The 27,735-nt window shown below is 45.4% G+C and overlaps 1 protein-coding gene and 1 non-coding gene across 3 annotated transcripts; both read right to left on the bottom strand.

Moving 5' to 3' along the window:
• Window positions 1-1,975: 1,975 nt before the first annotated feature.
• PTCD3 (pentatricopeptide repeat domain 3) lies at window positions 1,976-27,735 on the bottom strand. 2 transcript variants are annotated; one of them, XM_031949792.1, is made up of 25 exons: window positions 27,611-27,721; window positions 25,106-25,158; window positions 24,915-24,951; window positions 24,105-24,167; window positions 22,096-22,141; window positions 21,057-21,125; window positions 19,467-19,571; window positions 18,887-19,010; window positions 15,850-15,965; window positions 13,570-13,649; window positions 12,693-12,780; window positions 12,547-12,607; window positions 12,241-12,323; window positions 11,466-11,610; window positions 10,389-10,439; window positions 9,061-9,150; window positions 7,565-7,593; window positions 7,067-7,173; window positions 6,407-6,485; window positions 6,230-6,320; window positions 5,254-5,339; window positions 4,775-4,920; window positions 3,761-3,802; window positions 3,517-3,675; window positions 1,976-2,391 (listed from the first exon to the last, which is right to left on the bottom strand). In XM_031949792.1, exons 7-25 carry the CDS (start codon window positions 19,566-19,568, stop codon window positions 2,313-2,315), a joined length of 1,758 nt encoding a protein of 585 aa, XP_031805652.1. In that variant the 5' UTR covers window positions 19,569-19,571; window positions 21,057-21,125; window positions 22,096-22,141; window positions 24,105-24,167; window positions 24,915-24,951; window positions 25,106-25,158; window positions 27,611-27,721; the 3' UTR covers window positions 1,976-2,312. The 2 variants fall into 2 exon arrangements, with proteins under 2 accessions (XP_031805652.1, XP_012395961.2); XM_012540507.3 differs by lacking the exon at window positions 24,105-24,167 and having other exon boundaries at window positions 27,611-27,735.
• On the bottom strand, window positions 4,269-4,405 carry LOC111718732. Its single transcript, XR_002769222.1, has one exon. It is a non-coding gene; the product is annotated as a small nucleolar RNA SNORD94 (small nucleolar RNA).

Below are 27,735 nucleotides of genomic sequence, written 5' to 3'. Positions count from 1 at the left end.
CTCTTGAGTTCCAGATTCTTCCTTCCTTCCCTGCCCAGTAATTTTATTTTTTTTTAACTTTCTGTAAACTGCACTCTTGGACTCCCAATAGGAACCAGTGAGCAGCAGGCTAGAACAGGACTGAATGTAAGACCACTAATCCGGATCTGTTACCTCATCCACACGGGCACTTTGGCACCAAGGGCGTAGATTGTTTTAATTGATGCAAAATGGGAGGATGTAGAGAAGCTCCCTTTGAGAGTAATCTCCCTGTGACGGGGCACACATTTGTTCTCTTTGTATCCCGAGTGATACTGATAATCGGATCACTGACCAAAGCTCTTCCCAGGGCTCCCGGTGTTCACATGCTTAGGGAGGAAGCTTTTGTGTTACACCCTCAAATAAGAGCGCTAAAAATGGAAGGGAGCATGGACGCCATCTTGTGTCCCCCTCTCCCCACCCTGCAATTTGTTCAGACGAGGCAACAGGCTCAGGACTGTGAGGGACGCAGTCTCCTCAAAGACCCATACCCAAGAGATGGGTGAGGACTGGACCCAGATAATGAAAAGACCAACTACAGGGTATCAGAGGAAGGGGTTAAGCTGGATTTGACTTATGACTGCATAAGTGATTTGTTTGAAGGAACTTGCACTCTTTAGCCCCAGGAGTGGGAAAAAGATAGGGCGGACCAGGACCCACCCTTCCGTCCTTGTAGGAAGGATCACTTTCCTTCCTTCCAGAGAGCCAAAGGGGGAGCAATGACAAGCTACAAAGTTTGGGTTGATAAATAGGAAAACACTAACCAGCAAGCGAGATTTGTCTGAAGGAGTTCCTAGAAGTCATCAATGAAAGACTGGGTACAAGACAATCTTGGATACAAGTGGGTTGGACAGGGTGCCCCAAGAGTGAAGGGAAGGAGACTTCCAGGAGGGTCAGGGGCCAACACTGCAAAAGCCCAAGAGCAGGGCCAAGAGACCTTCTCTGGTACCCAGGGATGACCTTCATAAGGCCTTAGTTACAAATGGGAGAAGCCCAAAAGCCACGGACACTGGGTGGTGAGGAAGCCCGGAGAAGGCGGCCATCCTGGGTGCTTTAACATGGCGGGGAGAACGCAGAGCTGGATCTGCCAATGGGGGAGTGGGTCAAGAACACTCACTTTTATAGAGAAAACGGAAGGCGCTAGTGATGGCTGCGGCCCACGGGTTCCCTTGGCCTTTCTGCGGCTGCCATTCTTTCCTGAGGCCTAAGATTCCCTGTGAACTCTTAACGCTCGTTAGCTGCCCATCCAAGTGCTGAGCACGGTGCCAGGCCCATTAGGGCCTGCTAACACTTGCTCCCTTGCCCACACCATGCCTTCTGGCATTCAGCCTGCTCCCCCACTCCTTTGACAATTTCCTTAACATCCAGTTTTGGCAAAACGTAGCCCACTCGCACCACCCATGTCCCTCCACATCCCACTGGGGCACCCCCCATTTTGATTCTTTGCTGACTAGTCCCAGCATCCCTTTCCTTAGCTGGCCACTGTGGACTCCCCATCCTCTTCTATACCAAACTCATCTCGAGTGTCTGTGGCTCTCGGGGGGCTCCAAGAGGTTCCCGGAATTGGGAACAGAGCAGGGCAGAGCAGGAGTCAGGACAGCTGGTCAGTCAGTGCCGGCCCTCACTGCCCAGCCCGTTCCTCTAGTTTCAGAGCAAAGTGCCTGGTAAATGAAGACTCAGAGGCATAGGAAACATTAGCCAAAGAGGACGTGGGCCTGGGGGTGGGTGGCGGGTGCCCAGTCTTGTGGGCTGCTGCTCTCCTTGGAGGTAGAAGGGGCCTAGGGGATGCACACTCCCTATTTTCAAACCCAGCCCCATTATCACATGATCATCTCAGGACAAAGGGAGGCACCGGGCATCTCTCAAATCAAGCCACAGGTGTCCAGCGAAGACTGGGGAAGGCAGCGGCCCCTGAGGGTGCCCAGTGGCACTGGGTCTAATTAAGGAAAGACTTAGGGAGGAGGCAGCCAGAACCACGCAGGGTTTATTCTCTCCGATTTCAAACAACACTTTCCAAGCACATCAGCCAACAACAGCCCGGGCGCTAGTTCTGCACCCCAATGCAGGTTTGTGACCAGTTAAGCGGCCTCATTGATCATGAAGGGCGACCACGGGGTGCGCATGCTGCAGAGAGCAGGAAAGAGCCATGGGCCCAAGGCCTGTCCGACTCCTGCCATTCGGCAGTGACGTCTCACTGCCCCGGTGCCTTTATTTCCGTGGGCTCTGCCCCGCCCCCACCAGTCGGATTCAGCTCCAGAACCAGCAGAACTTCGGGGTTTGGGGACCGCCGACCCTCACTCATTGTCGCTGCTGCTGCTGTCGCCGTCGCTGTCGCTGTCACTGCTTGTCCCAGTTAAATCTTCCAAGGCTTTTCTGCAAGGCACAAAACAGATAGTTCATGCTCTCTCTTCTGGGGGTTCCTGCCGTCCCCATCATGTGAGGGAGTCTGGGGGCTTAGGCAGGACCACCAGATGCAGTGTTAAGGCTGGAATCCCTGGCCATGCTGGGCTACCTCAAAATGAAAACTAATTCAATTAAAAACACCACTAAGTGGGATGCTGTTTGGGTCTTTTAAATGGCCAGAAGGGCTTGAGGTTCCCAGATGTAATTTCTATGGAAAAGAGACTGTCTCATGGGCAGAACCCTGGTCATATGGAGATGGCTCTGTAAGGGGAGACAGCTCCCTCTTGATTGGCTGTGCTTGTGACCTCACAGATCACTGCAGCGGGGGGTCGCTCTCTTTATCCCGGGGTAGCTGGGCCAAGGGGACAGCTAACCAAGAGGGGTAAGGAGCTTGCTGGTGACACGTGGGTCTCTTGCAGAGCTGGTGTTCACTTGGGAGTGCCCAGGTCAGGGCATTATGTGAGCAAGTAGAATAAGGGCTTTAAGTTTGCACATGGCAGCTCTTGAGCACGCTATCGGTCATTAAACTACAGTTCAAGAAATTGTAGCCAGAGGTCTCTGAAGACCTCAGAGGGTTAGGATTAGGGTTAGAGTTGCCCAAGTTAGCTGACACTACAAAGGCCAGTGGCCGGAGGATTCTCTGACGCCCGGAATTGGGAGAGACTGGCAATGTAGAGGTTACAGAGTAACACTGGGGCATTTGCAAATGAAGTGACTGCCAGGGTTAAGCATTACTGTACTTTTCAGGATGCCAGGGGAAGGGACAGAGGTTAAGGGGAACTGTGTCACGAGAAGAAAAACGCCAATAGAAATGTATTAACAATTCATGGAACCACAGGAGAGCTCCAAGGTCAGTAGGGCCTCCCTCCCAGGGTACTTTTGGCCCCACAGACACATGCAAGGTGCTCGGAGTCTGCTGCTGCTGCCCCCAACCAGCTTTTCCTGACAAAAGATCACAAGGCTGAGGATGGGTGAGGTTCCCACCCCCCACCCCCCCAGCTGCTCATTAACAGCCTCTCTGTGGGCCCGCGGGGGAAGGGGGGGAGTGGTGACCTGTAACGGCCTGTCCTGGGGGAGAGCCAAGGGCACCCTTACCTCTGCTCCTCAGAGACTTCAAATTCGGCCAGCACTCTCTGCACGAGGGGCTCGCAGAAGGCCAGGCTCAGGGACTGGGCCAGCTTCACCAGCTGCACGGCCTGGGCAGAATCTTGACGCTCCTGCGCGTGGTTCATGAATTCATTGATCAGCTCGGCACTGAAACAGAGAAGCTCCATGGGGGCTGGGCTCACGCCGCCACACCCAGCCACTGAAGATGGCAGGAAACCCCTGGAGGACTCACCTGGGGATTCTGTTTTGCTTCTTGAAATTGTCCAACATCTCCCTGTTTGAGAGAAGATTATGGTTCTCCCAGGGCTGGAGCACCTGACCCTCCCAATGCTCCCAGGGCTGGCCCAGGTCTTTCCCAGAAGGGGGTCAATGGGGATCTCGCCATCCTGCACAGTGGGAGGGGAAGACACAGGCCGGGTCCCGCAGCAGGGGAAAGGTCTATGCCAGGCTGGAGTGTGCCCCTTGAGGTGCCCCTTGTGGGCAGGCACTGGGCACAGCCCTTACTTCTGAGCAAATCAGGTTCCGGACCAGCAGAACAAAAGGATTTTAAACGGAACATGCTGGGGGAACAACTGAGAATCCTGAAAGCTCCTCCCTCCGTGTGCCGGCCCGGAGATGTCCAACATGCGGCACAATCAAATCCAAAAGGACCCGGGAGTTGTGTCCCCATGAAGGCAGCGGCCAGCCTTGGCCGTGCAGGAGGACCGCGAGCGGGGGTGGGGCAGCCTGTGCGGCATGAGAAGGCTCAGATTTAGGCACCAGTTTCATGTAAGTGCTTTCCATCCACCTGCCACATGCAGGAGGGCAGAGATACACCTACATTCAGCTCCCATGATTCAGCTGAGGTCCGTACCCCTGCGCCAATCATCACAGCCAAACCACACCCTGGAGTCGGGCCGCTGCCGCCTGGTGTCAACCTCAGGGAGGGACTGCAGAGGGGCGCGGGCCCCTCGAGCCCAGGGCCTGCTGACCAGCAGACCCTTTGAGGTCTGAGAGCTCCGGGACAGAGGGCAGCTCCCTCATTCAAAAGAGGGGTGAACAAGAAGTCCCCGGGGTGCTGGCTTCCAGAATTCCATGGACTCCAATCCCACAAGCCTGGGTGGGACCCTGGCCATGGACAAATGTCCAACCTGCCGCCCACACCCAGGCCAGGGGCTAGGTCTTCTCTGGCAGAATGGGGGCCCTGCTCAACACCTCACACTCCCCCCCCACGAGTGCCTGGCCAAACGGACAAGGCCACACTCACCAGGCCTCCTGCGTCCTGCCCCCTCGGAGGAGGAGGGCAGTGATACAATTCATGGCGCCAGTGGACCACTCTGGCCCGGGCTTGCCATTTGCGGTCTCATACGTAGACCTGATGTCTGCGGCGCAGTCGGCGAACGCTGCCTGGAGCTGAGGAGGAGAGCTGGTCAGCACCAGCGAGACACTTTGCTCCTGATGGCCCACCCTGGTAGTCCTCACCTCACGACCACCCAAGCCCCATTGTCCTCATTTTACAGAGGGAGAAACCGAGGTTTTAACTCAACTTCTCATGAGCCCCAGGACCATTTCCCAGGTCTCCTGTCTCAGGCACTAACAAGGCAGCGCTTTTGTTCCCCCACCTTCCCTGGAAACCCAAGAGATCACCCAGACCATGGGGAGGGGCGGGCTCAAGCAGAAGAGGTGTAAGCTGGGCTGGTAATTGAGCAGCGAGACGCTGCTGCGACACGGGCCCCCACTGCCTACCTCAGGGGGCTGCTTCTCTCTGGCCATCAGCTGCAGGATCTCCTCCTTCAGATTGCTGTACTGACTGACAGTGAATTCTTTGCAATCTTGAAAAAAAGAGAGACATAGGCAGAAATGCCGATGGCCATCCCTGAGCACCTCTGCAGGATGCTCTGGTCACCGACCCCCAGATCCCACCACCTCCTTGTCTCAGGAGGGAAACGGCACAAAGCAGCAAGCCCCCTAGGAGGGGGATGGGGGCAAAATGCTTCCGGACAAAGCTCTGCCCACCCAGCATTCTCAGCAGAGAATGCACAGGCTGGGCCCGAGGCCCATAAATAGCACTGTCAGAGTGATGACAAGAAACAGTAACAATGCGAGTGACCATAATATCCTTCAGCTGAGCGAGTCTTGGCCGGCTGTGACCCCTCTGAGGTTTTCTCAGCAGAGACACTGGAGTAGTCTCCATTGGCTTCCCCAGCCCATTTTACAGATGGGGAAGCAGAGGCCAGCAGGGTGAAATAACTTGGCCACGGTCACCCAGCTACTGAGTATCTGAGGCTGGATGGTAGCTCAGCAGGGGGAGTCAGCCTGGCTCTGGGACCGCACTCTGTGCCCCCTGGCGCACGACACCAGCCAGGCCCAAGGCTAATGGTGTGACCTGACCTGGTCCTTCCAAGCCCAGGAGGAACTCTCCTCATCTTGCAGTTGAAACTGAGGCGGACAGGGGCCAGACCGGAAGGAGGCGAGGCCTTCCCGAGCCCTCCCCGCTACCAGGCCCTGGCCACCGCAGGGCCACAGAGCAGCTCCCAGCCGGCCAATATCAAAGCTAAGCCGGCCCCTCCACACCTTCTGTTCTGGGCCCACCTGGACGCAGCAGCGCCTCCCTCAGAGCCCAGGCCCATGGCACCCAGTTTGTGGCACACGCCCTGTGGGGGGGCCGCCTTTAGGTTCCTCCTAAGAAGAAGGGGGCTGGGTGGGGAGCTGCCAGTCTCACCACTCCAGATCTCAGGGATCAGGTCCAATCGGCTCCCCACATCCAGGGCCTGGAGAAGATTAATCAGGAGGTATGAGTGAGGAAAGCAGACCTGGCGAAGAAAGGACACAGCCTCAGTTGTGAGCGTGGGGGGCGGGAACACACAAAGCCCCCCTGACTAACAAGAGGCGCTCTTACAGAAGGGATCAGCTCCTTGTACCACTTCAGAGTGACGTCCACCTGCTCCATCAGGCACACCAAACTGAAGAACTTCTGACTGCAGGGAGAGCACACGTGTGGAGCCGAGCTGCTCCTGGACCCACCCGGAACCCACCCACACTGCTCCTGCCACCAGGACAGGCCCCCAACATCTTAAAGGCAGCCCAGAACACTCTGGATAAGCTCCACAGGAACAGGGCCTGAATCTCCTCTGCAGAAAGGGAAACTTTCCAGGACAAGGGACACACTCGTTCCCAAGGTGGCCAAGTCCACACTTCCAGACAGTTTAGCCCCCTCCTCACACACAAGCCTGTACCTAGCCCTCTGCAGCAACCAACAGTCACAGGTAAACACTCCCAACTCTTAGATGATCCAGTCCCTCGTCCACCCTTGGGACACACTCCAGCCTGCCCAAATCTTTAAGAAACAACTAGGCATGAAGTAACTGCAGGTTTAACCAGTGTTCACCCTGCCCCGGGAGGCAGCCCCTCCATTCATCTTGCATTTGCCTTTCTTGGCAGGGAGAAGTTGGTCTGTAGCATTTACAACAGTTTGCTTTGACCCTGCAGTCTCACAGGCAAAGGCAAACTCCCAAATAAAGGAAACAAAAGCAGCTCAAGCTTGCACCACTCAACTTACTAATAGAAGAGACTCTGAAGGGGATCCCCAAGCAGTTTCCAGTTGTCACCTGTCCTTAGGAGGCCATGCACTTGGTAGGCAAGGTCCAGGTCTTTGAGCATGAAGCACTGGAAAAGAGCAGGGCCATGAGCACAGCACCCCAGGGGCAGAGGCACTAAGCACCGGCAAGCTCTAAAACGGCGGAGGGAGGTCAGGGACTAGGTCTGAGACGCTACACTCAGCAGGCTGTCCGACCTTGGAGCAGCTGCTGGACTTGGGGAGACGGGTATGGTAGGCACTGCCCCCTGCCACCCCTCCCCTCCCCAAAAGTAGAAGCACCCGTCTGGTCTCACACCAGAATCAAGGCATGCCCACCCGGAGACTCAGGATGTGAAAATGACACAAATATGGAGAGAAGACTAGAAATGGAGTGAGGAACAAAGGTAGAAAACATGGTGGAAACTGGCTACAAGTCTGAGGGAGAGCAAGGTCTTCTTTGGAAGCAAGAAATGTACTCACCACCTTCATAGCAGTTGGAAAAAACTGGTCTGAAAAGAAATACAGGGCTGCTATTAACCCCTGACCAGTAAAGGTGAAACAGACATTAACATTTTTTATTTAACAACAATGCTTTAGAATCTAGCGGAAGCAGCTCAAGCTGCAGTCGTATTAATTCAATTTGGTAAAAATAATTCCTCCCTAATAATCATGATCTCAAAGCAAAAGCAAAAATTGACCTAACTGAAAAAGATACACGGAAACTTCATTTTGCTAAATGTTGCCATAGGTAACAAATATCAAAAATTTTCTCAAATACTTAGGAATTGAGTCAAATATATAAAACTAAAAGCTATTCCCCAATCGATAAATGGTCAAAGAATATGAACCAGCAGTTTTGAGAAGAAATCAAAACTAGAGTCACATGAAAAAATATGCTCTAAAACCACTACTGATTATAGAGAAAAGGCAAATTAAAACAACTCTTGTGGTGTCACCTCACACCTATCAGAAATGACAAAAGCTGGAGGGGATGAGAGAAAATAGGTACATTAAAGAAGTGCTAGTGGAAATGTGAACTAGTCCAACCATGCTGGACAGCAATTTGGAACTAAGCCCAAAGGGTAACCAAACTGTGCGTACCCTTTGATCCAGTACTACCACTGTCAAGTCTGTATTCCAAAGAGATAAGAAATAAAGGACAAGGACCTACATGTATAAAATTATTATTATTATTATTTTTTTTTGTGGTGGCAAAGAATCAGAAAATTAGCTGGAGAGAATGGCAGAGCAAGTTGTGACATGACTGTGACAATATTATTGTACTATAAAGAAATGATAATGGGGGTTATTTCAGAAAAACCTGGGAAGACATATGAATTGGAGTGAAGTGAGCACAACAACTTGTACACAGTAAAAGCAATGTTGTAATAATGACCAGCTGTGAAACAGCTGGTTTCTCTCATCAACATAAGTAATCTCAAGACAATTCCCAAGGTCTCATGATGAAAAATCTCTATCTAGGGGGTAGCTAGGGGGCACAGCAGATAAGAGCACCAGCCCTGAAGTCAGGAGGACCCAAGTTCAAATATGACCTCAGACACTTAACACTTCCTTGTGTGTGACCCTGGGCAAATCACTTAACCCCAACTGCCTCAGTGAATAAACAAATAAAAAAAAAAAACTATTGCCAGAGACAAAATGCTGAACTGAGTGTAAACTAAAATAATTTTCTGGGTTTATTATTATTCTTTTTGATACAGTAAGATTATCATGGAAATGTTTTGCATGATTCCAGATGTGTAACTGAGAACATTATTTGTGTTTTTAATCGACAGGGAAGGGAAGGAGAATCTGGAACTTAAAATTTTAAAAAAGTATTAAAAATAAAGGATAAAACATTTTTAAAAAAATAATTCCACCATGATAGAACATTCTGTTTTTTCTGAAAACACTGTTAAATGGAGGCAGAAAGGAAAGACAATCCCCAAACACAATGTACATGTGTATGGGCTTACCATCATCCAGGTCCTGCACATGCAGCTTCTTGCCCTGGAGCTCAGTGAGGATGTCAGAGATGTGAGTGGAGGAGATTTTGACTCCCGGGGCTGCAGAATCAGTGAAGCACAAAAATTTCTTTTAAGATCTTTGGTCAGTCCTTCCAATCTTGTGGCACCAATCAAAACAGGATGTAGTTCTACTTTTTTTTTTTTTTTTTTTAAGTTTTAGAGAATTATAAATTTATAAAATATAAAACCCCAAGCATTCTGCTATGTAAAGAACACCACCAAAGGAGACTATTATGTATGCAACCACTGGACATCTGTTATGAAGTTCTGCCTTCTCCCTCAACATACAGCTTGCAGGATTAAGATTGAACACAATATTGTAATTTGCAAGGCACAGAATCCATAAATCAATTTAGGTAATTCTGTGATTTTTATCATATTGGAATGGCCCTAAAATGAGCCATTAACTTCTCTTCAATTACATGGGTCCATCTTATTTCCATAAAGACTGCTTTGTAGTTATCTTGATGTAATTGTTTTGTGTCCTGGCATTTTTATTGCCAGATACTTTAAATATTCTATGAGCTATGAATGAAACTTCTTTTTGTAAATTTTTCATACTTGGTTCTGTTAGTAATGTGTAAGAGGCTGATATTTTTGGGTGGGATATGTTATTGTTTCAATTAATTTTTTAGTTTACTCTAGAATTTTCTAAGTAAATCATGTTATTTACCACAAGAGGGTAATTCTGTTTCTTTGCCTATCTTGTCCTATTGCTATAGCAAGCATTTCTAGAAACATATTAAGATCAAGGAGAGACAGTGGTCATCCAAGTTGCACCCCAACGTTACCAGTAGTGATGCTCGAGGAACAATCAACCACTTATAAGTTGTACTACGACAAGCCACCGTCTAGTACTGCTCTGGGCAGCATAAAATAGGACCAGCAGGAATAAAGAACACTTTCCAGAGGCACATAAATCACAAGACACACTAGTAAATGGAACTCAAAAGTGAAAAATCTCTCATTAAAATGAAACATAGTAGGCCTAAAATTATAATACATTATAAGTAAAGTCCACATGGTGTGGCTCAGTGATCTCATCACTGGGCATATATAAGTCCAAGACAGGAGTAAAATTCCCTATTATTTCACTCTCAACTTAAACACAAATGATACACAAAGTAAATTCAGATAAGGGCAAATAGCCTGACACTCATACACCACTCCAGAAGTAACCACTTCCTCAGATACCCATTGAGTCGGTTTAACCACTATTTGCATTCAAAGCATTTTAAAAGTTCCTACAGCCAGACATAATGTAAGGCAATACTTACCAGATTTGTAAAATATCTCAAGTATATAGTGATACGTTGAAAGTGAAGGTTCTCAAAATCGTCAGGAAGGGAACAAAACAAAGAATAAAGAGTAAGTTCTAATAGTTGACATTTGTAGGATATTTATCTCACACAACATTCTCCTCGCAGACAGTTGTGGTGTCATGCGACACATTCAAGGCTGATTTCTGGCCTTGTTTTATTCTTTAACCTAGTGTTGTTTCCCAAACACTCGCTGCTTCTAGGTCCCAAAAGGTCCACAGGAAGCTGGCAAATCCTAACTGTCATTAGAATGCCTATCTGGCATTCACAGCTATAGGGAAAAGGCCTATTTTTTAGTTTTTAAATGTAAAGTCTGTTGTGGGGGGAGGGAGAGTTGCATTCACTATCAATGCTTCGACCACCAATCTCTAGCAATGAAGAGGGTCCGAAATGCAGAGCTGAGCTGCTCAGAGCACAAGGCATCATTTGTGCCCCCAGTCTTTCTGGGGGTGCTACATAGCAGATGGGATGGGGGATGATGTGGGAGACTATCAGGGAGGCCTGGGGACGGAGCTTACTCTCCAGTGCTAGGGCTTCTTTGAGAACCGCAGCACAAGGTGGATACTTAAGTCTAGGTCAAGGCCAGGCTCAAGGAGCTCTAATTATCACTGCAACAAGAAAAGCAGAACCTCTTCTGGCCAAAGTAGCCAATTAAGGCAGGGGCCAAACTTGCCAAACAATCCCTATGCACCAAGGAGCCCACAGTTCCTAAGCATAGCCTTTCCATGGGAGCCTGCTGACTCTAGCTCCCCTAAAACCCAGAAGCCCCAGTGGGAGGGCCCCGGGAGACTCCTGGACAATGAGAGCCTGAGCGTCCTGCCAGGGGCAACAGAGAGCTGAAAGGATGGAGACGTGAGAGACAAGCCCTCCAGTCGCTTGATCCCCCACACCAGGCTACTTCCCTTAATACTTATGAACAAGTCAATCAAAACCAAAAATGGACACACAAGACTACATCAGCAGATCTGGCTGCCAAAGTCAACACATCATCCCAAACTGAGACTCCCTGTGCTAACATCCAGGACTCCCGCTCACCTATATTGAGGGCCTTCATTTCACACAGGGTTTGTAAAGCAAGAACTTTTCCAAAGTAAGGTAGTTTCCTAAGGACCCGAAAAATGGCATTAAACGTTTGAAGATTTGGTTTCACCTTTTGTTCAGTCATTTGTCTCAACAAATCCTAGTGGAATAAAAACCAAGAAGTTTGCAAATGAGAGGGGGTGCAGTTTTATGTTCAAGCATTACTGAAGTGCTCTGGGTGATGACACTACAATTATTAAAACTGGCTTTTGGTTAACCCAGACTGGTTGGTTTGTTTTACATTCCTTGTGGCACTCTCTTTTTACCTGAACTAAAAGTTCTGCTAAGTGTACATCTCCCAGAATTAGCATTTCACTTATTACCAGAATTTAGCATGGTGTGACGGCCATGCTCAAGGACCCTCCCTATATTTTTGCCTTGATCGCTCATCAGCCACATCAACATCAAACAGTATCCTTTCCAAGAAAGGGGAATATGAGTAGCTCCTCCTCCCTCATTCCTATATTCTTCTTTCCCAATTTTGTCATATCCATGATGGTACATGTTCAATCATTCACTGTTAGTGAGAAAGAGGTAAATTAACCCAAGTTTTCTGAATCACATTTTACTCCTCTGTTCATAAATTATCTCTGTTCTATCATCATCATCAGTCATCACTGCCCTTTTCTCATTTGTATGAAATTGTTATTATAACTTTTAAAACTGAAAGGGAATTTCAAAATCACCTACAATATTTCACACAAACCACTAAAAGATAAAGCAACTTTACCAATACAAGCGTCCATTTCTCTTCATTTCTGTCTCTCACTGAGGCTGATGCGTCAATCAGTGCATTGAAGGTATGAACATCAGCTGCAAAAGACAGAAAAAACCAGATTTGGGAATGAAGAAAAGGAGATGATAGGAAGATCAGAGGCAACAAAGGCTCTTGGTGCCTGCGTCATCCATCCTGACTCAATCCTCTCATGCCCACATGTCTACTAAGGAAGACGAGCTCCCCCGGAGCTCCTGTGCAGGCCCTGAGCCCACAACGCATGGTCTCAGCCCTCGCCGACCCCATCACAGCAGCACTCACCCCGGAGCCGGTTGTTCAGCAAGTCCGTGTACACGGTGAAGGCCTTCTCGTCCGCATGATGCTAGAAGGGGAAGAGCAAGGGCAGCCCTGTCATCAGGAGACAGTGAGCCACAGAAGGACAAAACAAGGGGGGCCCCCAGGCTTACCTTGACCATTCCCCGGATCAGCGTGCAATAGGAATGTGCATTTTTCTCGGGCATCAGATGGAAAATTCTCTCTGCATTGTTGTTTGCTCTAGATTAAAGGAGACATCGCACCTGAAGAGGTGGCAAAGCTCACCAGAGCCAGGACAGCGCTCTCCAGGAGCCATCCCAAGGAGCCCCCTTTCCCACAGCCCTACTCTTCCCCCTTGGGCCTCACGTCCAGCTCTGGCCGGCGGTCTCTCCATGGGCAGGGGTGGGGTACAAAGAGAGACGGCCTCTGAATGCCAGGGCATGATGCCATGGCCTCCCTGGGCTCCCATTTTCTCTTCAATGGGGATGATACACTTACAGCCGACTCCTTTCCTACAGCTGCTCTCTAACTCCTACAGATGGGCTGTTTTACTAGCCTGAGGGTGGGGGTGCTGACTAATGGGGGGAAGCTTTGTGCCTGCCCCTCCCCCCCCCCCCCCCGGCTGGTCCAGGGGGGTGTCGCCATGCTCTGGGTTGGGGCTGAGATCACACGGCACTGTTTACGACAGAGGCCCCAAACTCTCCCAGAGGAAGGGAAGGACGCCACAAAAGCCAGCGGTGCTGTTCTGTCCTGGACGTACAACAACAGGATGAATGGCATTCAGGTATGTTAAATTTTTTAAGGAAAAAAAAAAGGGGGGGGGGGGGAGAAGAAGACTTGAGCTTTGACCATGAACACACTTCTGCTTGGAGAAAGGCTCCCCCAAAGGCGCCCTACAGCACTTTCAGACACTGACAGCCTGCGCGTGCAGCTCTTGTGTCCCCAAGTTTTCTGCCTTAAAACCACCTGGTCCTTCGGCCATGCCCCAAGACCTTAGCACATAAGAGCAATCCCAGGGGTGACACTCACTTCCAGGTAATCCGGGGCTGGGACTCGGCAGCCTTTTTCTGCTTAGACGACTTCTTCGTCAGATTATCTTCTGCTTCCTCCTGAAACACCCCCACCCCCAAACACAACACTACCGGTCACATCCAACTCCTGGAGGAACCCAGGCCCAAAGTCAGAACATCATGTGCACTTGCTTCCCAGTCACGAGGTTGCCTCGCCTGTAAATAGGGCATCAAACTTCCACGGTTCCTTCCCTACCAGTTGTGAGGAAAAGATTCCTAAATCTCAAAATGTGACCCCAACACAAACTCTACTAAAAAGTTACACCCTTCCTCCCAAACAAAGCTATAAATGACTCCATCCCTCTCTTTCTAAAGATCGTATCATACCAAAAGGGTCCTATTGCTTCTCAGTGGGTAAACTCTCATGGCGCTGACCAAGATGATGGACCAGCGCAAGCCAGGCAATCTTCTAAGGAGAGAACCTGGGAGAGGGAGTAGGAAAGGGTGGAAAAGCCCTGAGCTTCAGCAGTCCTGGCGCCCCAGAGTGAGCCAAACAAGCCCCAATTGTCCTGAGTGAGGGGGAAGCTCCCATCCAAGATGGGAGATCCGGGAGGTCGGAACTGAGAATAGCCCAGTGTGCCAAATGGAAAAGAACTGAGGGAAGGGAGTCACACAGAATGAAAGCAAAACCCAGCCAAAGTCCCACTCACTCTTTGTACCACTAACTGGCTACTTGTGTAGCTTGTCTCATTGTTTAATTCTGTTACTTTTAAAAGATGGGATAACTTAAAATAAATGTAACTTAGATTCACAGCCTATGCTCTGAGCTAAACCATATACCCCAACAAGGGGGTCACTGCCACTGCCCGCTGCAGGGCTACCAGACCTGTGGGTCTGGGCACCAGATGCCACCGGGTCGGGAGCCAGGCACAGGGTAACCTAATAGAGTCGCCAGCATAGTCCCAATACCCAGAGCTTTTCACCGAAACATCCTTCCCTCGACTGCCTGAACCACAAAGTTTCCATCCCTTCTTCCAAGGGTCCCAAATTCAGCATCACTGCTGCTTTACAACCTAGTTCAGCTTCTCAAGTAGCTCAGATCCCCCTTTTAGTCAGGTGCAAAGTAAACAGACTAAAGTGAATTTGTGTTTTAAATGTCTGAATCAGGTCACTGACATTTTTTAAAGACAAAGTATCTCCCCAGGCTGAGACAATGTGCCTGGAAGAGAGAGGTGGATTTTGTTTAGCTCCATAAAAAATTAAGACTTTCTTCCTGCTCCCGTCATATGCATGTTGGTAGTGACAGCAAATCTGCTGGCAGGAAAGCCTCCTATTTCAGAGTGACCAGCATAAGTTGGTCAAAAGCCAATCTGTTCAAGGGTATTAAAGGCTACAATCAATGCTAAGACAGCTAAAAAAAAATTTCAATTGTTCAAGGCAGCGATATAAGACAGGGGAAAACGGTGTCTTTTTCTGGTTTCAAAGACAAGATTATTACAGACTAAAGCATTAAATGCTGAGAATATCACAAAGACTTCTCCGAGAATGAAGCAGAGAGGAAAAGTGATCTAAGTCTATGTGACAACTAAGCACCAAGATGAAATCAGCATCCAAAGTCACAAGATGACCTTCATATGCTCTAAGTCATCTAAGGAGGTTTCTATCAGGTCAGCAAGGTGAGCCTGAGGCCCTGCTGAGAGGCCTATTCCCTCAGGCTCAGGTCAAAGCCTCAATAGAGCACAGACTCACTTCTACGTCAATTTTTGAAAATTCCAGAAACAATTCTAAAGAAAGACAAGCAATTGTGCTTATACAAGTTTTAAGTATAATTTAGCAAACTCTTAGACTTCTGCAGTATTTTGTAGTTATTCTAATATTCCCTTTTCTATTTTCTCATAGATTAGAAAGAAATGCTATTGATTTTTATTGATTAATGGATTACCTTGCTTTACCAAAGTTTTCAATTGTCTCAGGTACTCTCTTTAGGGATTCTGTGGTTTTCTAAGTAAGCAATCAGCTTATCACCGACAAGGGCTCGTTCTGTTTGTTCTACCCCCCCCCCCCCCCCCCCCCCCCCCCCCCCCCCCCCCCCCCCCCCCCCCCCCCCCCCCCCCCCCCCCCCCCCCCCCGCCTTTACCCATTCCCCCACTGCTACTACTAACAAAATCCTTGGGGAGGAAAAGAAAAGGGAGTGGTCTTCTTGCCTTACTTCTGTATTTACTGGAACATTTCTGAAGTTTTCCCACTGCAAATAACAATAGCCCCCAAGCTACCCCAAACCCAGTGTGCTGATCTTTACCAATTCTTCTGATTCATCAATTTGATGAGGTTGTTCTTCTCTTGGGGGCTCTTGGTCACCATAGTAACACAATAGATCTAAGAGGTTGTTTGTTGTTTCCAAAGATACAGAAGTCCCTACAAGCAAACAAAAGAGGCCATGAAAGATGAAAGGACCCAAGCACTGCGCTGCAAACTATGTTCTCTAATGCCCACATTTTTATAAGTGTCCTTTAATGTTTGTAAAGGATTTCCCTCTCAACAACTCCCGGAAGTCGCTACTCTCCCTCCATTCTACAGAAGGCCTGGTCAAAAAACAAGCAAGGACATGGGGACAGGTCTTCCTAACTCCAACCCAACAGTTATCAAGCACATAAATGCAAAGCCTGGTGCCAGTTCCACAGAAAGACACAAGGAGTCCCTGAGACAGTGGAAAACCACAAGAGCCAGAACAGCTCTTTCCAGATCTGAAATGGAGACGCCCGCACACTCGTGTTCTGTGCCTGGCCCACACCTGCCAGGTGACGTGCAAAAAGCACAGCAATCCTGGCTAAAGCTACTAGCAGGTGGCTGGGGAGGAGTCTGAAGTGAACAAGGGGAAAAGGGAATTGTAGAAGAACCAAGAGACAATTCGGGTGACGTTATTTGAAAGGCAGCCAGAAAGGAGAGAAAGAAACATCATTTCATCATCTCTGTTAAAGGCACCTGAGACACTCAGGGAATTATCATATAAGAACAAAAGCTAAACCCAGCAGATAAGAAGTCAAAGGATATGAATAAACAGCTTTCAAAATAATAATTATGAAAGATGGCTCCATACTAATAAAACAGCTAAAAATAATAGAATGATCTAAGAATATGCAAAATAAAGCCAAGGATTTGGGGGAGTGAGGGAAGCTTTTTGGTAAAGCAGGGTCCCGAACCATGGGTTGAGGCCAGCCTTAAGAGGACATTAGGGGAAGGTGAGAGGGGCACCTAAAGCAGGGCAGCAGCCCAAGGATGGAGACAGAGGACCCTCAATTCTGGGCACTTGATCAGACATGGGGATTAAAGGAGAGGGATGAGCTGGAAAGGACTCAATGCCCACAAAACACTGCGTCATGTTGGGAAAAGAGGTGGAGGAAGATAAAACATTCCATTTTGGAGGAAGCAACACCACTTTAGAACTAAAAGTGACACAATAGTGTCCAACTTATAGAGAAACAATACCCAAGTATCCCTGTGGGGGTGCTATTTCCCAATTACATCTGAATCTGGCTCAATTTTCCCTAGGAGTGATGTGGTCCCATCCCAACCCTCCCCTCCAATAAATAAATAAATAGATCACGGACTCAATCAACACAAACATTTCCAATCATAAAGGACAGGGGGAAAAAAAGGATTACATACACAACCACGACTCTCTTGCACAGCTTGTTTAAAAAATACACCTAAACTTTAACATATTTAGAATAAATTCCTTATCTGTGTTTTTTGAATTTCCCCCAGCCTCACTTATTTTTTACTTGTTTCACTGATGTTTTTCTTCCTTTTCTCCTCCCATTACTTTGGAGCACATCTTTCACAACTAATTTTCTGCAAGAAAGTCCTGGAAGAAGTCCTGCTGGCTGCTGCCAGAAATCAGTCCACAAACTTATGTGGTTCTTACAAGGTCAGGGCAATTCCTCTGCCAGAACAACTGAGCAACAGTTTCAATTGTGGCAGCAGAAAAAGATTCTTTAGGAGACTGTGATGAAGCAGGCTGAAAACGATTTTAAAAACTCAGAGAGATTCGTGACAGTATTTGTCCTCTAAAAAAATTAAAATGATCCTCAGGGATCTCTAGTGCACTGTTTAACTTCATGAAGGTACATAAAATGAAAATGATTATTTTAATCTGCTCTGGAAAAGCCAGGGTAACTCGAGCTAAAAAAAGCTTATGCTATTCCAAATTCTCTCTTCTATTATTCAGAACAATACTATTCTGGAAGAATACAGCAAAATTGAAAATACTGAGAAAGCAAGAGTGGCCTTGTTTCATCTTTGAGATCAAAAGAATTCTCCAAACAGACCAGGTATGTCTCCCTAATAACCCGCTGAGCAGATTCAGCCCCTTCCCCACCTTTTACAAAGTAGACTGGAGGGACAGAGGCCTCCATACAATTGATGAGGAAATGCCCACCGCTGGCAAAGAGGGACTGAAGCTCAGGGAAGCGCCATAGATTTGGGGGCTCTCTAGACACAGAGATGGCAAATAAATCCATGGGAATGACGCACAGACTTAAATGGGAAAGCCAAGGGAGAGGGACCATGGAAGAACACTTCCAAGGCTACAAGCTGGGTGACTGGAGAGACGATTGTGCCCTAGACACAAAGAAGGCAAGAAGGAGTTCAATTCTCCAGGTCTCAGTTTCCTCATGTGTAAAGAAAGGGACTCTCTGGAGGCCCTTTCTGGCTCTAAATCCTAAGATCCATGACACAGACAGAATCACCCGATAGTCACTGTAAGTAATCCTTCAAGATACGAAGAAGTCTTACTACTCTAGTCTACAAAGAAGGAACCAAAACTGCCACAGAATGAAGTTTGTCTCAGGTCATAGTACTTGAAGCCTCCAGGAGAATCCTGGCCCGCTGACTCCCACCCTCACTGTCTGACTGAAGCAGAGGAGGGCTTCTCTGACCCCCTTTCACTCCCCACCTGCCCTCTACCATGTTGTTAATGCAAACAAGGGAGCATTGGAGGCCATTTTCTCTTTTTCGTTATAAAAAGCTTTTGTCACCCTCCCAACATCCCAAACAGGCAGGCCAGGGGACAGGGCAGCCCCAGCTCAGGAAGCAAACCAAAAGAGAGCTGGCAAAGCAACAGTGCTTGCCAAGGCCAGAGAATAACATGGCTCACAGACACGCAGGTCATTACCTTTGTTCCCACACCTTTCAGTCAGTCACTAAACACTTATGCTAAGCACTGGGACTCTAAAGAAAGGCAAAAGCCCCACCACCCTAGGAGTAGTTTGAGACTTCTGGAAACCATCCCAGAACACTGATCCAGTGGGCAAGAAGAGGAGCTGGGGCCCAGTTACCTGCTTGAAGGAGCTGGTCAAACATGTCCACAGAGGCCTTGACTTTGCGAAGCCGGATGCGCTCCTGGAGGGCGGCCTCGCTTACTTCTTCAAGCTGAGGCTCCAAGTACTCGGGCATCAGGCACTAAAAACAGGCTGGATGTTAGGGTGTCGGGCCTAAGGAGCCCCTCTCTCTTCCACAAGATGAGTATTAAGAAAAGGAGCTTGGGGCCACGTACTGTCAGGTTATACTGATAATTACTTGAAAAGTACTTGCTACTAGTTATTGACTACCTTTCGTCAGCTTGCAATCATCCCACCTCCCCCTTTTTCTTAATACAGGGCATCTAGATGGGGCACTGAGTTCAGACTTACTAGCTGCATGAGTCACATTAAATCCTAATTGCCTTGCCAAAAAAACACACACAAAATAGAATATTGTATTTAAAGGTAAAGGAATCTCTTTTCTGCTCCCTCTGCTATCCACCTAAGCACAATGCTTTAGAAGATTTCTCTTCAATAGCTAGGTCATCGTTGATCACCTCAAGGAAAACCTAAACACAAACTTATCTAGAGTGGGAAATGAATAACTTTCACTTACCGGTATATGTGGTTCAGCTCTATACTTCTCAAAGAAACTGGGATTTGTATTAATAATATATTTTGCTGCATTCTGTCCAGAAGCCTTTGACAACAAAAACATTCTCTGTGTAAGAAAAGGAGATTGATTTAATTATCAACCAGTCATTTTGATTTGGACTCAAATCAACTGCTATTTTTTAGTATCTTTTTTTCTACCATCATTATTGGGAAAGAGGATAAATTTTAAAAATACGGGAACACATTCATTGTAATGCAGGATAAAGATATTTTAATCAAGTTTAATTTTTTATTTTATGTAATTCTTATCTCATCCAAAGTTTCAATCAAATAAATCTGTATGTGGGATTTAAAATCAGATTTACTATCTTATTCAAAATTTTAACTCTTAAAACTTGTCCAGAAAAAGTAAAAAATTAAATTTCTACTAAGACACTGACACATTATTGGTGGAACTGTGAATAGATCTAGCCATTCTGGAGAACAATTTGGAACTATGCTCAAAAAGTTATCAAACTGTGCATACCCTTTGATCCAGCAGTGTTTCTACTGGGATTATACCCCAAAGAAATCTTAAAGGAGGGAAAGGGACCTACATGTGCAAAAATATTTGTGGCAGCCCTCTTTGTAGTGGCAAGAAAGTGGAAACTGAATGGATGTCCATCAATTGGAGAATCACTGAATAAGTTATGGTATATGAATGTTATGGAATATTATTGTTCCATAAGAAATGATCAGGATGATGACTTTAGAAAAACATGAACTGATGCTGAGTGAAATGAGCAGAACCCAGGAGAACATTATATATACCAACAAGACTATACAATGATCAATTCTGATGGGCGTGGCTCTCTTCAACAATGAGATGACTCAAACCAGTTCTACTTGTTCAGTGATGAAGAGAATCAACTGCACTGAGAGAGAGGACTGTAGGACTGAGTGTGGATCACAACATAGCATTCTCACTCTTTCTGTTATTTGCTTGCATTGTGTTTTCATGTATTTCTACATATTTAACACATATTGGACTACCTGCCAGCTAGGGATAGGGGAAAACTTGGAACAAAAGGTTTTGCAAGGGTCAAGGTTAGAAAAATTACCCATGCATATGCTTTGTAAATAAAAAGCTTTCATTAAAAAAAAAAAAAAAAAGTTAAATTTCTGTTGAGATAAAAGAATAGCTTTAGTCACATAGGGCAAAACAAATCAAAACCAAACCCAATGCTTTCCAGATGAAATGGGGAGACTGACTGGGAAGGTAGAGTTAATAAGGAATCAAAAATGATGTAGAAATAAAAGGCATAAAGAGAAGTGGGTGTGTGCACACATGCACACATCTAAGATGTACCTTGTATTTGCCACTTAGTCTCTTTCTCCTTTCTAGCCGATTCCAAACCATACCCAGGTATTCTTTTAATGTTCTCACCCTGTGGTACCTGAGCTAATCTTGGTCCTTTCCCTCTGACCTTCTCTTATTTTTTACATCTTTCCACTTAAATATCCTAAGTAATAACAATCTGGGACGTTACCAGTCAGCATTTATGTGTAGGGGATAGGGCTGAGTACAAGATATGTTTATGAAAATACTTACGGCTTCTGAAGACGTGACTGGGATGAGGTAAGGATCATCCTGGAACGTGTAATAGGCAGCTGTGGGATCCTGGGGGGAAATTTAAGTCTCTTCAGTTTCAGCATTCACGTGATCAAAAATTATTTTGAAAGAGATTCTGAAATTTTACTATTCTACTTTAAGGGGCGGGACCTGAGATTCAAAGTAGAAACTCCCAATGAGAAGCAAAGTCAGTTAGTATGGCCTAAAAATTGGTAATTAGTAAGCAAAGTATTAGGAACAATTCAAAGTCAGGACATGTTTTGGGACACTGTAAACAAGCAATTAAGAAGAAATGGCATATAATCACTAAATATTTGCCTTCACTGCAGAGACCAAGAAACTTTAATTCAGAACAAGTATTAAGGTTCTCTGGAAAACTGGATTTCCTAAAACTTCCCTTCTAGGTTCTGATGTATGAACTTTTTCAGGACTTCAAAACAGATTTGTGCTTCACTAGTGTACCTCTTAGCACTCTGTAACAAACAAGTGAAGCTTAAATTCTATTATGTTGGGAACCATTTGGCATTCTCACAGGGAAATGGCAAGTTCTAAACATCAGGTATTTTTGGGGGATGAAGGTGAGGAAAAGATGAAAAAGGTACCTAGGCAAAGTTTAGGAATTCTGAATGTGAGGACATAAAGCAATGATCCAGTTCAAAATAAGTTTCAATTAACAAGTTTCAGCAATTTAACTTTATAACGTATATATAACCCTCTTGTTTCTGTAATGCTCCTCTGTAGAAAAGATCTGGATTAGACTTGCAGTTCTGGTCCTTGTTAGCTTTTTAACTGTGCAAAGACCTTAACTTTTGCACTCTGGTGAGATGTGGATGACAATACTTCAAATACTTCATCAACCCCACAGGTTTGCTGAGGGAAAAGTACTTTAGAAAAAGGACTGATTCTCTTTCTATTAGATATGGGAATTCTGGGTGGAAATAACCTCACGAAATGGAAGTCTCATCATCACCAAAGGCATTATTGGACTACTTTTAAGCATCCAAAAAGTACTACTTACCCTCTGGATGGTGGATGCTAGAGCTTGAAGAACTGCTACATTATCCCTAAAAATGAGAATTTTAACAATGAAAAAATATAACATGAAAAATAGGCTCATACATTTACCATGTGATTCAAGGGAGTCTGGCCTCAGGTGTGCTCCAATTTGTTTGGAAGAAATATTCATAGTATAAATCTACTCTCTGAACTACAACCATATTTCATTTTGTAATAAAACAAGATAACAAAGGGTAGAAGACTCAATAAGTGAAAAAACATTGGGAAAATCACCCAAAGAAATCACAGGTGATCCAAAAACCAACGTTGTGGCAAACAAGGTGGTAGAGAGGATCTGATACTTTCTGTGCAACTTTCGTCAAATCATGTACCAATTGTGCCTCAGTTACTTAGTTATGTAAAGGGGGAATTAAGAATAATGCTTGCTTTGCATTGTAGTTAATGCTGGAACAAATTATGAGACACACACACACACACACACGCACACACCCCATCCCAAATGTTTTTTCTCTTTTAAAATACTTTTGATAACATCACATCTGAATATATACAATTTCAAAGAATGGGGGGGGGGGGGGGGGGACAAAAACAAACCCCTGACATATGCAACTGTGAATGTTACATACAGCTTTTTTTTTTTTTTTAAAGTATACATATATGGTAGTACCAACACTAAAACTGCCTTTGAGTCCATTTAAATTATCTTTATGCTTCTTTACTACAGTGACCACTCAATGCCCCATTAGAAGCAAATAAATTTATGGGCCAGTTGTAACTGATATTGTACTTCTCATTCTCCACCTCTGGTCTATCACCTCTCTGCCAAAGATGGATTCAGCAATCTTGTACACAAAGTTGTAGACAAAAAGGATCAGAATTTCACTGGTGGATAGAAGTCCCATGTGAAGAAACTCCCATCTTTTCTGTAAAACAGTCTTAAGTGACTTGCCTAACCCTGACATAGGTGAATCACAGTACACAGCAGCTATTTAATAAATGCTAGTTGAATGAATAAATAAAATCTGTACAAAATCACAAATCCAATCAGCTGGCTCCTCCTATCCTCCAGTCCGACTTACTGGTCATATGCCTAAGGGCACAAACTGCAGAGGAACATTTGTTGAACTACTGTGTTCTGGACTAATCCTTTTCACTACTCTCTTTCAAACTGTAAGTGTAAAACAACATTTAGCAAAAGGATACCAAGCTAAGAGGAAGGCTTAAGTACAGATAATTACAAAAACCTACATTTAAATCAACTTATACTCTACCCACCTTTTCATTACATTTCATCCTTTTCTCAAGAAAAAAATCTTTTCTATGTTGTATCGGCTTGGGAATAAAAGATAAAAGTGCTACTTTAGCCTAAGTGCTAAAGCAAATTGGCCACTTTTTCATATTGCTGTAAGGATATACTTGCAGCCTGCCTTGGGACAGTGAAACTAAAATCCATTCTTAAAACCCCAGCCTAACAGGTCTCTTTACCCCTTGAGCCCATGTCACTAATAAACATATCATTTTTAAGTTCCGCTTTCATGTAGGAATTCCCACAATTTCTAAAGAGAGCAAACCCACCACAATCCCTTAATGATTTGGGGACCTGGAGGAAGCGGAGCCTCTTTGGGCTTCACTTCTTGATCTAAATAAGAGAGACTAAATGATTTCTCTAGTGTTCTACAGGTCAAACATTCCTAAGATTCTAGGCCATAAGACCCCATTCTACCTAACCTCATTTCTTCTTATTTTTCTGACATAGGGCACTTGCTCTTGCCAGCTTTGCCTCCTCTCCCCCCCCCCCCCATTATAATCCCTACTTCCAAAGATTTGCTCATGATATTTAAGGAGTTTAAGAACGAATGGAAAAAACAAAAAAACAAACCACATTTATTATTGTGCTTATTGTGTGCAAAGCATTTTGCTAAGGCTGGGGATATAAAAGGAAACTTTAGACATTTTAATAAGAAGATAACACATGGAAAATGTAAGCTTCAAGGTTCACAAAATGCTTACCTCACAATCACCTTGTAAGGTGGGTAGTTCAAGCAGTATGGATTTCATCTACAAAATGGTAAACTAAGGCCCAGAAAGTATAAGTGATTGGCTTGAGGTTACAAAGCTAGTAATTATCAGAGCTGGAATTCAAACCCAAGTCACTTGTACTCTTTAAAATAGTGGTTTTAACCACTATTCCTTTCACTGTGTTACACCAATCCAAATTCTAATCGACACCCATCTCCCCATCAAGAACCTTTTTTTTGAAACCTTGACCCCAGATACTGTCTGCAAGAACCAAGCACAATATTGTTCTCTCAGATGGGGATTAACCCGGCTCTCCTCTAACGTTACGGTCAGCAAGAAAGATGCTTATGTTTCAACCAGTGTTTTGAAGAGAGACAGGGATCCCAAGGCAGGCTATGATCATGGGAATGCTCTCAGGTCTGGCCTAATTCCAGGTTGGTCCTGAAAAGACCAAAAGGAACCTGAATCATTAGGACATTCCCAGAAACATACTACCTCTCAGGACATTATAAACTGAGTTTACTACATGGCTATCCTCCACTGCCCAAGATGACCAAATGTCACCCAGTAGCTTTATATTCAGAGAAACATTGGGTCAATGAATGACAGGATCAATACCAGAAGGTAATTCTTCTGATTCTTTATCATGCAAGACTCTTAAATGGATATCACCACTATAGAACAACAGATACCACAAATACTGATAACATGTTCCAATGATATATATTTGATTCTACAGATCATCCTGTCATCTCTTCCAAATTAAAACAGTCAGTATTTTGAGATAAAAGCATCACTCACCAAGTTTTTCTCTTTGGAATGACCACCTCTTCACAACCTTAAAGAACAGAATGAAAACCAATGATTTAGATTTTTCTCAAGAAAACAGCAAATTACAAAATGAGTAGCTAATTTTCAGGTAAAGAGCAAATTGCAACTCCAAGATTCTTTGAAATCAAAATTATGCTATGGGCACAATGAAGGTATCGTACCTGGAAGATCAGTTCCTGCTGCTTCTGGGAGAGATGCACTTCCGGAATAAAACCTGCATAAAATACATAAGGCCAAATATTCCAGTTTAACATTATCTTCGCCAACACAGATGATACAATTGTTTAACTCTCCAAAAAGGAGCAGATACTTTTCCCACATGGCAGAGCCTGGACAAGGAACAGAATTCTCCTTACTCTAAGGGGCTTCCTTCTATTAAATCATTTTTTTATGTACGATACCCATTTCAGTTTATTTCGTGCTATACACGTCTTACGTTATTAGTGTAATAATAGAACGGTAACATAAATCCTGCTATTCAAAATTTGGTAAGGTGATCTCATTAGACAAACCAACAATAAATCCAAATTTTCATTAACTTTTTAAAAAATTAGTATTTGTGACAAGAGTGATTTAATCAATGGGTGAAAACGCCAAATTTACTTTTGGGGTGTGAACTGACAAAACTAATATTATTTATTTCATATTTTAAGCTAGAGGATTTCTCAGAGGACATTTAATACTTTAAAGTTTGTAGAGTACTTTACATATATGATCTCATTAGGGTTTCATAAAAACACTGTGAAGTAGTTACAATAATGCTTTTATTCCCATTTTATAAATAAGGAGAAGTGAAGGGAACTATCCATCATACCGTGTGTGAAATAAGATTCGACCTTGAGCCTTCATGACTTCATGAAGTTCTACATTCTAACTCTACTGCACTGCTTAGATGCACATACAACCACTCTAAAACCTCCTCGCTTTACAGATTAGGAAACTAACTCACTCCCAGGGCGCACAAACAGTAGCAAAGCAGCAGGGGCTGAATGCGGATGTGACTCCAAATTCCAAATTCTCTCCAATGCATTTCACTGAAGACGGTACCTTCTGATTTTAAAACCCAATCACAATATCCGACTCTAAGATCTGAATCACTCACTGCACTTTGCCTATGGGTAAACGGAACGCTCGCAGGCTGGTTAAGGGACAAACTTCCTCCCGCTACAAAAATCTTTGTAACTTTGTGAAAAGCTCATTCTATAAACTGTGGTATATGAATATTATGGGATATTATTGTTCTGTAAGTAATGACCAGCAGGATGATTTCAGAAAGGCCTGGAAGGACTTATAGGAACTGATGCTGAGGGAAATGAGCAGGACCAGGAGATCATTATCTACTTCAACAACAATACTATATGATGACCAGTTCTGATGGATCAGGCCATCCTCAGCAACGAGATCAACCAAATCATTTCTAATGGAGCAGTAATGAACTGAGCTAGCTATGCCCAGAAAAAGAACTCTGGGAGATGACTAAAAACCATTACATTGAATTCCCAATCCCTATATTTATGCACACCTGCATTTTTGATTTCCTTCACAAGCTAATTGTACAATAATTCAGAGTCTGATTCTTTTTGTACAGCAAAATAACGTTTTGGTCATGTATACTTATTGTGTATCTAAGTTATATTTTAATATATTTAACATCTACTGGTCATCCTGCCATCTAGGGGAGGGGGTGGAGGGGTAAGAGGTGAAAAATCAGAACAAGAGGTTTGGCAATTGTTAATGCTGTAAAGTTACCCATGTATATATCCTGTAAATTAAAGGCTATTAAATAAAAAAAAAAAAAAAAAAAAAAAAAAGCTCATTCTGGGAAATCCTTTCATCAAAAACTGAAACTCCCTGCGCTAGTGACAGCTTAGGCAGATGCCGCTGGCGAGATTCCCAGAAATCTCAGCCACTGTTATATATTATATATATCGTTATATATATATTCCTCCTCCGCCTCCGCCGCCCAGAGTCCCTTTCCAGCCCACAAATTGCTGCTGAATTCACATTTTAGTTCAACGCCTAATTAATGATTCTTAGCCCCCTAGTGGGGGCTGGGCTCGGTCCAAGAGGGAGAAAGGACTAGATCAAGGGGAGGGGCTCTCTCCTGTCCCTGTAACTTGGCACAGCTGGACCTCACTGGTGGGTCTATTCAGATACACAATATTCTGCTTCCCTTTTTTTTTGGTTAAAGGTGGGCTTTTTGTTTCTCTAAATACGTGCAAAGATAGTTTTTTTTTAGATGAGTTTTTTTTACTTTTCCAATTTCACGCAACAAAAGCTGTCCACGCTCACCCCTGTAAAATCTTGCGTTCCGGATTTTTCTTCCCCTCCCCCGAAATATAAAGCAACCCGACGTAGGTTAAACGAGTGGTTTTTCTGATCGTATTAAACGCGTTCTTCCTGAAGCGAATCAAAGACGCAACAGCATCTGATCCAGTGCAAAGCGCGCCGGATCTGGAGTCAGAGGAGCCGGGTTCAAACTCTGCCCAGAAGCTTCCCCAGTATGACCTAACCGCTCTAGGTCGCCTGGCCCAACCCACGTGCCGCGCACGCCGCGCACGCGCACTAACTTCTCGCAGCTCCGGCAGAGGATCGTTCTCTCTTTCCCGCTGCAGCTTCAAACCGATCCCGGGACCCCCTTTACCTCACAGGCCCGCGCTCCATACCTGTTTCCAGGGACTCTTCTCCGTGCGTCAGCCCGTCTATCGGCCAAGGGCAGCCGGGACCAGCAGCGACCTGCGCGGAGAACACGAGCCGCCGCCGCCGCCGCCGCCGCCGCCGCCATCTTGGG

Source organism: Sarcophilus harrisii, chromosome 2 (assembly GCF_902635505.1).
Source record: "Sarcophilus harrisii chromosome 2, mSarHar1.11, whole genome shotgun sequence".
Taxonomy (NCBI): domain Eukaryota; kingdom Metazoa; phylum Chordata; class Mammalia; order Dasyuromorphia; family Dasyuridae; genus Sarcophilus; species Sarcophilus harrisii.
This window is presented reverse-complemented; position numbering and strand designations above follow the sequence as displayed.